Below are 14,531 nucleotides of genomic sequence, written 5' to 3' on the forward strand. Positions count from 1 at the left end.
CATTTGTGGTATTTTGCAGATAATTAATTTTGATGTTCAGTCTGAGATTTATTTATGAACACTTTGAGTTTTACTGTTCTTTCTAAGCAGAATATTTCTCAGTTCCATTGGTCTATTTTTATATGATGCACATATAGAAATGTCAAAATCATTTATTTAGCCAAGAAATCTAAAGAACGGCTACCATCTCCCCCCCCCCCCTCTTTTTATTCGGCAATTTCCGAGTATGCGGGTTAGTTAAGCTTTTATTGTTAAAGGATGACTACATGAAGCAACTTCCCGTCTCCTGATTTCAGAAATGTTCCTCCTTTTTACTTAAATTACTTTGCTTGGAATATATGTTAAGGAAAAACTGTTATGCAATGAAAATTTAGAAAACGTTCAGAATTTTTATTTAAGTTAAATTGTTTAAATATTAATATGAGTGGAAAAATAAATTGTATTTATTATTAGGTGCCAAGCGAATACAAATAATATGGCTTATTATTATTTATTTTCTATATTTTGAACTGAAATTTCATCATTAAATCTTGTAATATAGTTTAGTTCTGCATAGTTCTTTTTTTCTCTCATTGTAAACTAATTCTGTAAATTGAACTGTCATTTAAAATTTAAAAAAAAAAGTTGTTTTCCATGGTTGAGGTAATGCTCATTCTCTTAATAAATATTGCATTGCTCATATTTTAAATTGCAAGTCTAATTTTTCTTTTAAGGTTTATGCAGTTGTGTATAATGTAATTAGACAGGTGCTTATTTTTTTCTTAAAATGTGCTTGAAAAGTGACTATAAGTGCTTATTTTTTTAACTAAAATGTGGTCTTATTTTTCGTCACAATTGCCCTTAATGATCGTCTGTCACGATCACTCAGGACACACTTTCGTCCGTGCTGTGATTTAGCAGATGATGTTTTTCCGCTTTTCAAATATGCGGAATAAATCTTCGATACAATACCTCTTGAAACACTAAACACCTCGGCTGTGTAACACTAAACACCTTGCTTACGGAAGCACCTACCATACGTGCTCCAACAATTTGCCCACGTTCGAAGTCTGTTAACCCTGACATAATGCAATGACAACCTCACATAACAGTACTCCGACAACAACTGAACTGTTTAGTACATTTACGAAGTTGTATAGGTGGCGTCAGTAGTAAAAAATGCCAGCGCCACCTACATATTTCATTAAAATCAATCTTTCTTTTCAAACATGCATTTCACAAGGTGTTTCCTTATTTTTGTCCATCCACTGTAGTTATTAAATGTTAAATGCACACAATCTTGTATTTTTAATTTTCCGTCTTAGCTTTCTTTTAATATTCGTCACACACTGCACTGTGCAAGGAATAAAACAATTTTATTTATAATTCTACTAAGTTAACTAATTAAATACCAAATCTGTAACAATACAACAAATTTTGGTATTAGAATTTTCTTTCTCTTTATCTATTATATATTTCATTTTAGATGCTTTAGCTCTTCCAACTAAAGGGTAGCAAAAATGTAAATGAATATTTTTGTGCGTAGTTTTACTTTTTTTTAAATTGGTATCTTCTTTCTAGATATATACTGCGTGGTAAAATATGTAATGGTAAAAAAATTCAGTTGAGATTTGAACTAGAAGTATGTCAGCTTCCAAAACATCAGCTTGCTGTTGGTGTCAGACGTAAAAGACTGGAAGGTGATGCTTGGTACTATAAAAAAGTCTGTGAAGAAATACTTCGTCTTGCACTCCTGGATAAAAGCAGTTTATCTACAGATGTCTGAAGGTCTTCAGTATTTCAGACTGTAAGTTAAGGTATTGAGATGTTTGAGTTTGTAGTGGCCCAGTTATTGCATGAGAAATAATTATTTTTTTATTTCATATATTTGTTCATGTGTTTAATTATTTTATAAAATTAACTTTAATATTTTGTTAATATTCATATTTATATTTTTTTTATGCTGAATGGCAATAAGTAGTTCATATTTATATTTAAATTTCTTTATGCTGAATGGCAACTAGTTCTAGTTCTGATTCACGATTGCTAGGTTTTGGTTTCAAAACGTTGCTCGTAGCGTCGCATTTCGATAGCCGGAAAATAAAATGCAATAACTTAGCTATTTGTTTATAATTTATGTTCATGTGTTTAATTATTTTATAAAATTAACTTTAATATTTTGTTAATATTCATATTTATATTTCTTTTATGCTGAATGGCAATAAGTAGTTCATATTTATATTTAAATTTCTTTATGCTGAATGGCAACTAGTTCTAGTTCTGATTCACGATTGCTAGGTTTTGGTTTTAAAACGTTGCTCGTAGCGTCGCATTTCGATAGCCGGAAAATAAAATGCAATGACTTAGCTATTTGTTTATAATTCATGCTGTTCCTAGTCATAAATTAATTTTAAACATTAGTAGCCAAGGCTACAAGTTATATTTAGTTTAAATGTATTTTTAATTTAAACTAGTTTTTATTTGTAATGATTACAAAAGTTGTTTGAGTTTAAAGTTTAAAGAAATTATTTACTATTTAATAGCATTGATCTGTGCCATACTTTTACTCATTTAATTAAATCAAAGACTGCCTTAAATGTACATATTCAATTTTACTCTCCACTCCTGTAATTAAATTGCAACTGTGGGAAACCTATGACTCACTCCCGGTCTCAGTGGGAGGAGCAGGTGAGAGGACCGAGTCGTTGCGTTCGTAAGTGGTATGGTATCCACGTAGACACTATCACTTATCCATCCTCCGTATCAGGCGGGAGGAGATGATAACCATTTGTATGATATTAATTCGGTCTTAGGTGCCGTAAGTAGTTTTATGCCAAATAGCTAGGTTAAGTGCGGGTGGAGAGCCTGAGGCTAAGTTTCCATCCGCTTTAACCACCCTACGATCTCATCTGACTGGATGATATTGCTGGGGAGAGATGTATCTCGCCAACAAGTCGTTTTATTTTGGGATCTCAATCACAATCCTCTTGATTTTAATTAACTTTATTAACTTTAATTGAATACAGAGAAAAATAGAACCATATTTACATTATTTACATATTTACATGAGTCGAAGAAAAGTTGAAAAACATAGACTTCGATGTCCTGTAGCATTAATCATAGAGTAAACTTTGGACTTAACAGGAGTCGAACAATTGCTACAAAAACTCTATGAAATGGTGATGGGTGTCTTGATCCGTGACTTTCTTAATGATCTCTCTTATTCCTTTAATTTCTATTGGGTATTTTTCCAAGTGTTCCGTCTCTAAGGAGGAGAGAGAGGGCGGGAACAGACGTTTTCTGTCTGGCGCTGTTAAAGGGCAGGTCTTTATGTAATGAGCTGCGTCCGCGATGCTTCCGCTAGTGCCGCAGGCACATCTTACTTTCTTTTTGTGGAATCTTACTATATAAGATGGGAAGTTGCCGTGATTACTCAATGCTTGATTTTCGTAATCGTTGCTCTTTAATCTTGTTGTTGAGACTTTAGGGAAAATTTTATATGTCATCCGACCTGTTGTACCCTCGTCCCACCTTTCCTGCCATTGAATTAGAGCTTCTTTGTGTAGTCTGTTCTTTGCTACTTTCTCTGAGAGAGGAACGTGTACGTCTACTACTTCTTTGTCTGTCGCCTTCTTAGCCTCTTCATCCGCTCTTTCATTACCCAGCGTCCCTTGGTGGGCTTTAACCCAATTAAGGGACACTTTGTGTGTTGATATGAGCGTATTAATTATCTCTCTTAGACTTTGTATACTTCTCTTTGAGATTTTGCCACTGTTAAGGCTGTGTAATGGGCTCAGGCTATCCGTGAAGAATGCAACCCTGGTGGAGGAACTTGCGTTCTGTCCGGCCCAGAGCAGCGCGCTTCTGAGGGCGTGGACTTCTGCTTGAAATACTGTTGTGTCATTGTTTAGACGTGTCCTTTCTTTGTGTATTTCCTGACTATCTTGGAAGATTACCCATGCGGCTCCCACTTTGTTATGCATTTTGGAACCGTCTGTAAAGATTTCTATGTCTTTATTCATTGGTGGGTCCTTTTCCCATTTAATTCTCTTTTTGCTTCGGCTGGATGATATTGTATTGTAGGGAGCCTGTCCTCTATCTCATTATTACAGATTATTGTGTCTCCCATACTTATGTTTTCTTTATAGTGGACCGCTCTATAAAATTGTGCCTCCATGTCTGCTTTGATATCCAGGGGGATTGTCCCGGCGAGTATTTGAAGCCCTGCCGTAGGGGGACGTTGTATAAGCCTTTGTGATACACAAAAGGGCTATCCTTTGTATCTGGTTTAATTTGGTCTTTACCCTTTCGCTGCCGGTGTACCAGATTGGCCACCCGTATAGTATCATTCTTTCTATTGCTTTTATATATAGTGATTTAAGGAGGTTCCCTTTGAGGTTCCATCTGTGTGAAACCATTCTATTCAGATTATTGATTAGTTTGAGTGTTTTATCCTTTATTCCTGTCAGATGGGGAATCCATGTTAGTTTTTGGTCTAACGTGAACCCTAAGTATTTTAGGTGTTCACATCTTGGGATTGCTATGTTATCCCATTTGATTCTTGGTGGGGATCTCTGTAATTTATTCCCTTTTGAAAATAAAATGAGCTTTGTTTTCTCAATACTGAAGTTTAACTTATATGTGTTGCTCCATTCCTTTATTATATTGAGTGCTTTGTGCGCCTTTCTTTCTATTACTAGTCGGTTCCCTCCTGCTATAATTATTATAAAATCATCGGCATATGCTTGTATGCTTACATGATCTTCAAATTCTAAATTTAGGGCAGTGTCTGCTATTAGATTCCATAAAATTGGTCCTAAATTGGACCCTGGGGTGCTCCTTTGTAATACTTGTGAGTCACGCAGACCCCGTCTCTATTATATGTAACTATTCTGTCTTGAAGGTAGCTTTTAATTAGCCCGAATATGTTTGAGGGGCACTTTATATCTTGTAATCTTGCTAGTATCCCTGGCCACCACAAGTTATTAAATGCGGAGGCCACATCAAGGGATATCACGCAGGTGTGAAGATTGTTCCTTTTGTTCTCATGGATTTGCGTGACTAAGCTTCTCAGCTCATCTATTGTGCTTGTGTCTGGTGTGAACCCAAACTGCTTTGTGTTGAGTAATTTATTCTTAATTAGGAAGAATGTAAGCCTTTTTGCTAAGAGCTTATCTAGGATTTTGCCCCAGGCTGAAAGAAGGCAAATTGGCTGGTATGCTCCTGGTGTCTCTCTGTCTTTACCCTCTTTATGGAAGAGAACTAAGTTAGCTTCTTTCCATTGTTGGGAAAAATAGCCTCTTTTGAGGCATTCATTTAGTATTCTTACAAAGAACTCCTCATTTGTGAGAAATTATTCTTCTACTATTTCCAATGATAAATCGTCTTTTCCCAGGGCTTTGCCCTTTTTTGTGCTCTTTATTAATTGTCGCACTTCTTCTATTTGAAATCTGGGTCGTCTCCCGAAACGGGGGGGGGGGGTGTCTGCTTTATTTCTTATTGTTGTATGGATCTCACTGTCCTCCTCCGCTCTATCCTGTGGGAAGTGATATTCTAAGATCGCCCTTATGGTGTCTTCTATGTTTGAAGTCCAGACTCCTGGACTTTTCTTTGTTCTAGAGATCTTTAAGGGGGAGTATGCCTTGCCCTTGACTATGTCATAGAATGTTCCAAATGGGGAGCTTAATCTTAGACTTTGCCAGAAGTTTTCCCACAAGTCTAATTTTGCTTTGAAAATTTTCCTTCTGTAGAGTGCCGCCTCTCTTCTTTTGTCTCAAGTCTTTCTTTCTATGTTTCCTTTTTTCCCCCTTGAGTTTTGGAATTCTTTTCTTAACCGCCTTACTATTCTTCTCTGTTCTGTGAGGTCTTGTGTCCACCACGTTTTACTTTGGTATAACCCTTGGGGATGCTAGCCTTTGTCCCTGTGCGTTTTTGAGGGAGGGCTTTAGGAATTTGAGATATGCTTCTCTTAATTGATGCGTTATTAAGTTTATATTGCTATCTATGTCCTCTGTTTAAATGTACATATGTGAAATACTTCTAAATTCGCTGAAAGCCTGTGTATTAAAACTTACCTGTATTTCTCAGCTTCAAAGTAAGAGTACTTTCATTTTGCAAGCCTCTCTTCTTTGAGATATTAAATTATAATGGAAAACTGTTTTTTACATTTTTAGTTATGAACTCTTCTTTGAGATGATAGACTGTAATCTATCATTTTAATCAGGTGTTAATTTTTTAAGCTTACAATTAGGAAACATTATATATATATATATATATACACAGGGTGTGTCAAAAAATGTATACACACTTTGAACTCTCATAGAAAATTTATTTTCCAACCTACAAGGTTAAATTTCTTGAAATGGTAAGGTTATACTCCAGTTTAAAAAATAAGTGTATTTTCTGGTCAAACTGAATGTTCCAAATGGTGTTTAAGTAAATGTTCAAAATGGTGGTCTTCAGCATTGATACATTTCTGAGTACAAGTTACAACTGATTCCATACTTCACACCAAAGTGTGCAATGGGATTTCTGCACCCACCACTTAGGTATGAGATTCAAGCAATGTGCACAGAAATCCTATTGGACACTTTAGTGCGAAGTACAAAATCAGTCTTGACTCGTACTCAGAAATGCATTGATGCTGAAGATTACTGTTTGAACATTTACTTTAAACACCATTTAGAACATTCATTCTGACTAGAAAGTACACTTATTTTTCAAAAGGGAGTATAACCTTACCATTTTGAGAAATTTAACCTTGTCGGTTGCAAAATAAATTTTCTATGAGAGTTCAAAGTGTGTATACATTTTTTGACACACCCTGTATATATATATATAGAGAGAGAGAGAGAGAGACATTTGTTTTCTAATTTTACATACTCATTTGTTAGTTTATATTTCATTGCTACACATTAAAATTACAGTACCATGCAGGAAATATGCAACAGACCTGAAATTTATGCAATAAGTGCAGCATCTAGTATGCAAATGTTTAAATGCAGCACATGTTCACAACATGTTTAAAAGTAAAACCATAAAAAAACACTTTAAAAGAGGAGAGCAAAGAGGGAAATTTTCCGTGTGTGGATTGATTTTGCTAGCCTTTTTGTGTATAGAACTTTTAAGTTATCTAAGAAGATAAAAAATCAAATCAGCACACTCCAAATCTGGTCATGAAAGAACTGTCGGGCTCTGTTATTACCTATTATCTTAACAGGAAACTGCTCTTGTCTTAGTGCTGATTTCTGGGATTTAGCATTTAACAAATTAGTACAACATCAATGGCCAGACCACACAAAGTGCATTGCATTTGCTGATGATGCAGCCTTTGTAATCAGTGGAAGTTCTAGACAAGTACTGGAGGCCAATGTTAATACCACTCTGGAAAAATTCAACAAACTTTGCAAGCACCAAAATTTAAACAATATCACAGGAAAAATCTGAAGCCATGATATTTCATAAGCCTTCTAAAAAAATAACCAGATTACCGAAATTCCACATTGACAACAACAAAATCAAAATAGTCAAATCATTAAGATATCTTGGGATTACAATAGATAATAAACTTAACTTCATTGAGCACCTACAGCAAATTAAGAAGAAAAACTCCAGTATAGTTAACAACCTGAAAAGAATGCAAGGTGTCAGATGGGGCTTAAACCCCCAGATACAAAAGCTGTTATAGAAAAGATAGCACTGTATGGTGCAGCGATATGGGCGTCACCAATGACGGTGAGAAAACAAAAGGAACTTCAATCCATCCAAGGCCCTTTCTTTTAAATTATTCCCGAGCTTACAGAACAACCAAATGCTGCACTGTTTCAGCTCACCAGCAGCATCCCCCTGTTCTTAGTTACGGAGCAGGAACATGTAAGGCTTAAGTTCTTCAGCTAAGAAAAGACAGCAAAATTTAAAATGAGATAGGAGCTGCCAGCTCCTACACCTCACCGACCCATCTATATGAAAGACACCCAGCTAGCCAAACTAATATCATGCGATGCATAAGGCAGAATAGATATCAAGCATTATATCCAAAGATCTATACTGATGGTTCTGGCATAAACAATGAAAAAGGATGTGCTATAAAATATATTTCAGTGACCATGACACAAAAGACTTCAAGTTCCAACTTGATAAAGAGAATAGCGTTTTTCAGTTGGAAATGTTCGCGATTTTGCAAGCAATCAACGTAAGAACACATTATAATTTTCCAAGGAATTACATCTATACAGATTGTCTCTCGGCAATGCATGCACCCGCGAACACAAATAATAGATCACCATTAACTCAGGAAATTCTTAGAAAGTCCTCCAATGCCCAAGGCCAACACTTCTTTATAATTTGGATCAAGGCCCATGTTGGTCATAAGGAAAACAAAGAGGCTGACAAGGAGGCAGCACAGGGAATCAGTGCCAAGAAGATAAGCATCTCCTGGCCAGTTTCTCCCCTCAAACTAAAACTACAGATTACAACTAAAGACTTATGGCAACAATGGTGGGATGCTGCAAATACAGGCAGAAGAGTTTGCAATCTCTTCCCCAAAGTTGACTCTCCTCCAATCCATCTCTCCAGACATATCACGGGGCACGGTCCCTTTCCCACGTACCTCTATGCAAGCAATCTCTCTTCATCAGACTCCTGTGCATGTGGTGAAAAGGGTCACCCCGAGCATTATCTGTTTTCCTGCCCGTTTGCAAATTCCCTTCATCTAAAGAAGCCAAATTCAGAAGAGGATTTATTCCCATTTCTAAGATATGCAGTTAAGAATAAGCACTTGAGGAATAAAATTATAAAGGTCATTGACTTTTTGGCTGCTAGAAGGCAAGAGCTATGTAGTGTTATTTAACCTTCAAAGAAATGCTCCAACAGCAAATAAAGCAATTAAATGCAGATATAATATACACGGGTGTACCTTTATAGGAAAGAAATAAGCACCACAAACCATATGAACCATAAAATAGGTCACTTGCAAGTAGGGTAAGGGGCTCCTATCTGTTTACTTCAGGTAAATAATAGATGACCCCTACATTTCTATGTAACATAAGGTCACCAATTACCTGATAAGTGAACACATATAAGAAATAGCCAGCATTGATTGGTAAAGTATCAACAATGTAATGTATCATAGAATCATGTAAACTAATTATTGTAAAAACACACGTAATTGCATACAATGAACTGACAAAAATAAGTTGGCAATGCATCAGCATAGGTATGCAGATATATCTAAAAGTGCGTAGTACGCATAAATATGCAGATGAAGCTATTTTTTCTTTTGTTTTCAGACTTATTTATTTATGTCTTTTTCTATTATTTTATATTCTTCTCTAATTTTGACAGCTGTTTATAAAAAAAATATGATGTAAACAAGTCATGATTGTAGGCATGATCTATATACTAGAAATATGCTTCTAGCCATCACAATTTATAATGTCATGATCAATTTTTACATGCAAATAACAATGTACTGCTAGACAATAATATAATTTCTGAAAATCAATTAACACAAAAACATACGTTACAGCACATAATGAATCGTCAAAATATAGCTGTTAAAGTTTCAGCACAACTTTACAACAGTACTTAAATGTAAGTTTTGTAAGCAATTTTATAGTTCTTAATTAATTTGGATAGTAAATAGATCATGTTTACGAAAATTATTTGTAACTTGGGAACATCATGCCTGTTCCTAATGCAATATATAATGTCCTGAAACATGTTGCCTGTACCCACTACAATAGATAACATCTTAAAATATGCACCTGCACAACTACTTATATTGCAATGTATATCATGTAATCTAATCCCTTTTACTTGAGCTAATTTAATGCTGAAAGGTTAGGAGTACCGTTGATACCATCGCCTGTGGCAGTACTCGTAGTGCTCACAATTTCCATAACGACTCGAGGAATGATGTCAGAATGTTGTAAGTTTTCTAGTTAGTGTGTGGAGCTAATACCTGCTTACTTAGGGTAAATATTAGGTGGCCCCCCTCACTTCTACATAACATAACATGAAATTGCTGCTGGCACTGATGGAAATCTAACCATGATATTGTGAATATGGAATTGATGGGTCCTTGAAGGATGGGCAGAGCAATGTAAAAGATCTTAATGATCCCAATACATTAATTTCCAAGAGATCAAGAATATTGTGTGCTTGATTTGTATGAAGCATACGGTTATATCACTATCCAAAACTTAAAAACTGTACTGTGGAGCATTGCAACAAATCTCTGTGTGTATGGTGTGACATTGTTTGCAATATCATAAGTTGTTTGTAAAGTAATCTCTGCTTCACCTTTGATAGTATGCCATAGGTATCAACAGCTGCGTTGGTTCACTGAATGATGCATATGGATTTGAAAACATCATAACATTGTCTTTCTAGATAAACTGATTTTCTTGCAACACTAATATACTTATTCGTGTGTTCTGCCACCATAGGGATTGGTTGCTGCATTATGCATCATTATACCTGCCCATTGCCCGGAGTTATGAGGTTCCCATTGGCTATTAGTCATATTAATGTACAGTCAAAAGTCGTTAATCCGGACTCGTTGGGACTTAGGCGATTCCGGATTATCAATTTTTCCGGATTATAGATCATCAGTTTAAATCTGGTAAGATGGCATGCAGAAATTATAAAATTAAAAATATGAAACCATAATTTATGAAATAAAGAACAATTGTGATCTAAAGGGTATCAAAATTTACAAAAAAAAAGGTTAATATTTATTTGTTTACTTTATTAAACATTTCTTTCAATGTAAGTTGTTTAAGTTGCTTCATTTTATGTGATAATACTTTCTCTTTAATTCTATAAACAGACATAATTTCTTCTTCAGTAACAAAGTTCCGCTGTTCAAGTCGTATAATTGCTGTGTCGAGAATACCGACTAGTTTGTCAATCAAAATTTTTTCGTTTTCAATAACCTCTGTGTCACTTTCTTCACTATCGGAAGCGAATTATAATGACGAGGATTTGATTTAAATCATATCAAAGACGGAGTACATCAAGATGAAGTACTGCATTTAGTAAGGAATTATAAGCCAAATAAAATAAAAACATCTGCCCTGAAGATAAGGATAGTGCTGACAGATCAACTTCCAATTCATTGCACTCCGCGGCGTCCCCCCCCCTTCCGCAGAGCGGCGTGAAATTGATAAACAGATTTCGGAATGGTTAGAGAAACGAAGGATATGCCTTTATCCATTTTTTGCAGCAATTCCACTTTTTGTTTAATGGACTTCGAAACATACTTTCGCTTTGTAGATCCTTTACATATTAGTAAATATATATCGGAAATTCTATTTGACATAATCGAAAGTTCAAGCTTACTTTTATAAAATTGCTCTAACAGTCTGCAAAAAATAATAAGCCGGATCCAATTCGAAGATTAAGGAACAATGCAATCTGCAACATTAACTGAATTAGATAATTTTAGCTTAGCTTATACCGTCTGTTATACATTAAACGCGCATTCGTAAACGTATTATGCGCATGAACGCATGCATATTCGCAGCTGTAAAGGTCTTACGCGCATGCGTCAACATGATACATGCGCAGAAAGTTTTTAGCTTTGAGGTTCGGATTATGGGTGTCCGAATTAACGACTATTGACTGTATAATATGCATATCCAATACTCTGACCATTACAGAGATATTTTATACCTTCAGGACATTTGTGGAATCTCTTGTTAGCCAACAAATAACTCCCTGTCTTCTGGAAGTATCCAGTGTGTCATCAGAATCACTTGTTTATGGATTTTTTATCAATTCAACACATTTGATGCATTCTTGCATAAAAACTGACAGCTGCAGTAGAGGAATTCTGGAAAAAATTGGATCTTCATCCAGTGCAGTAGCCCAGGCTGGGATTCAGAATCAGTATCTCTTATATCCCACAGTGTATTTTGCTGATGGTGACTGTGTATGTTACTGATCTGTGTGGGAAAACTACTGAAACTTGATTTTACTTCATGTATTATACTATTTATGAAATAAATGTGGTTTTGTTATTTTTTGTCCTTCATGGTTATGCAAACCAAATGGCCAGGAGCTGACAAGTAAGGGGGGGGGGAATAATTGATTGAAAATAGAGGGACTTTCTTTCTTTATTTGAACGGCTGATTTTTGTATACCTAATTTATATTAGTTGAAAAAAGGGTGAAAAATTCTGCACTATTATAGAAAAACTGTTTTGTTTAACTCTTGTTGCAAAATTTCCATATTTATTTACTATTGTTGTAACTTTTAAGGAAAATACTATTTTAGTGTTTATTAAAATATAATATATATCTTTTACTTTAAGTGTTATTTGAAACTGAAGACTGTAATGCTTAAATGCAATTTTTTTTTTAAGATTTAATATGAGTTTTAAATAAATGTTTGTACTAAATTATATCAAATTTTATAATTAATATCTTACATGTTTGTTTTCTTTATCTCAAGTCAATGATTTAATACCTCAAAACAACTGTATATTTAGATACCTTTCTTTTTCAGGTTACATAGAAACTGGATAGCAAAAGTATTTTGCAACTGCACATTCATCACAAAGTTATAATTACATAAAAAATTTGTAAATAAAATTAATTTTGAATATTTTATCATTTTAACTTTCTTTTAATAAAAGGAATTATAAAATTATTTAAGCCTTTTTTATTTTAACAGTAAATGCTATTAATAATTATCATATATATATATATATATATATATATAAAACACTCCTGAAGTGTACAAATGTACATTTTGATTTTTTGTTTTTTCTCTGTGATTGTGAAAGCAGTTTAGAAGCAAACTATGCAACTCATTATAAAATAAAAATAAATGTTTTATTAGTAAATTACTCTAGTTACTAAGAGGTTTGAAAATAAATATTTTGTTATTTCTTTGAAAAAATGCAAAGTAATTATGTAATTTTCCCAAAAAAATCCAGTGAAAACTATGTTAGAATTTTTTACTCATGACTTATGTGATAGTTCATTGGTTTCCCCCCCCTCAATTGACTCAATAAGAAAATTATTGCTGTGGTTTTAGATTTTATAAATGAGTAAATTTATTTTTAAAATAGTAAATATAAATAATAATTTTTAGGAATATTTCAGTATTTCAAATATACCTTAGTTTATACAATAGTTTTCCAATTCTGTATTCTATATCTTCTCTTTAACTGATAATCCTGAGCAAAACAAAAAACCTCCTCCCTCTCTTGTAATAGAAATGCTTATTGGGTCTTTGCATATGAACTTATGTTTTTATGTTATAATGCAGAATCAGCTAACTAATAATAGTTATTCTTAGTTTAAGTACTTGGGCATATTGGTTCTTTATAATTTTCACTTTAGTCTCAGGAAAGAAAATACTTCCTTTTGAAATGTTATGTTAATTTTTCACACTGTAGCTTGAATAAAGGAAGGACAGATCAAACATATTGCATGTTAAGAGAGAATTTTAGGGTAAAAAGTTTTTTGTTCTACTACTTAACACTACTTACTACTGTCCTAATATATGGATGTAAATATATACATATATGTTTATCCACATAGTGCAAAAAAATTTTATTGTAAGCATATTATTTAAGCTAAATATACATATAATGAAATTAATTTGATTAGTAATATACTAGGATTTTATATTAATAAAATATAAATGTAACAATATGAAATAAATTTAAAAATTAGTAGCCTTTAACAAAAGAAACCTATTTTTTCCTTCTGCTTTTTTTTCACGATTTCATATATTTATTGTAGAAACTTGTCAACTCTGCTTCTCTGTATCTTTGATCTATGATACTGCTTTGCTGAAAACTGTGAAAATTATATACTGTATATACAAAACTCAATTAAACCGCGAGCACACGCACTAATCCGACGAACACGAGAACATGCACCGGGTCTGTCATACCCGAATAAAAAGTTTGTAATTAAAAATTTGCCAAATAAAATTAATCGGTTTTTAAAAGAAATTAAAATGTAAAACCAAGTTAATGCTTCATTTTAGACAAAATTTGAAAGAATAAGGAGAGGTAAAGTTATTTACTTACAATTTTTTGAACATTGTTTACAAAATGAGGTCATATGTTCCATACATGTACTTTTGCTACAATTTTCACAAATGAATGTAGTCTTTCTATCTTTTTTCTTGGGGCACTCTGTACACCTCTTGTAAGTAATTTTAGGTTTTTTTGGGGGGGGTGGTTTTTTTGGTTTTTGAACATTGTTAACATGTTCATCGGTGGTCAGTGTTTGACTAAAATCAGGAACTACAGATGCTCGTCGTCGTTCATTTTGAACACTTTCTATTAGCTGCATCCCTAAGGCTTTGAGAAAAGTACGCCTGGTACGGTATTCCGTTGGTGGTTCCTTCTTTGATAGTAGAATTATTCTTGCATTAATGGCAGCCACGTTTAGCACTGAAAAGAAAATCACCATAGGCCATCGACGTGCTACTCTTGCTGTAGAATACGCAGCTGCCATCTCATCTACAACATCGACTGCTCCTTTTGTCATGTTATAGAATGTAATGATTTCAGGCTTTTTAGATTC

General features: G+C 34.0%; 1 protein-coding gene across 4 annotated transcripts in view; it reads left to right on the forward strand.

Annotated features, from left to right (window-relative positions):
• The window catches only part of LOC118185907 (maternal embryonic leucine zipper kinase-like), a 139,370-nt gene extending 126,737 nt beyond the window's left edge, over positions 1–12,633 (forward strand). For 3 of the 4 annotated variants that reach the window (XM_085820772.1, XM_085820769.1, XM_085820773.1), the window contains 2 exons: positions 1,561–1,786; positions 12,490–12,633. In XM_085820772.1, the coding sequence (XP_085676898.1) occupies positions 1,561–1,765 (205 nt within the window). In that variant the 3' untranslated portion in view covers positions 1,766–1,786; positions 12,490–12,633. Of the gene's footprint in view, positions 1–1,560; positions 1,797–12,489 lie in introns of all 4 variants that reach the window. The other variant, XM_085820771.1, reaches the window with a different exon arrangement.
• The last annotated feature ends 1,898 nt before the right edge of the window (positions 12,634–14,531 follow it).

The sequence above is a fragment of the Stegodyphus dumicola genome, chromosome 7, assembly GCF_044657685.1.
Source record: "Stegodyphus dumicola isolate Sdum_Otavi_A_Nest chromosome 7, ASM4465768v1".
Lineage (NCBI taxonomy): Eukaryota > Metazoa > Arthropoda > Arachnida > Araneae > Eresidae > Stegodyphus > Stegodyphus dumicola.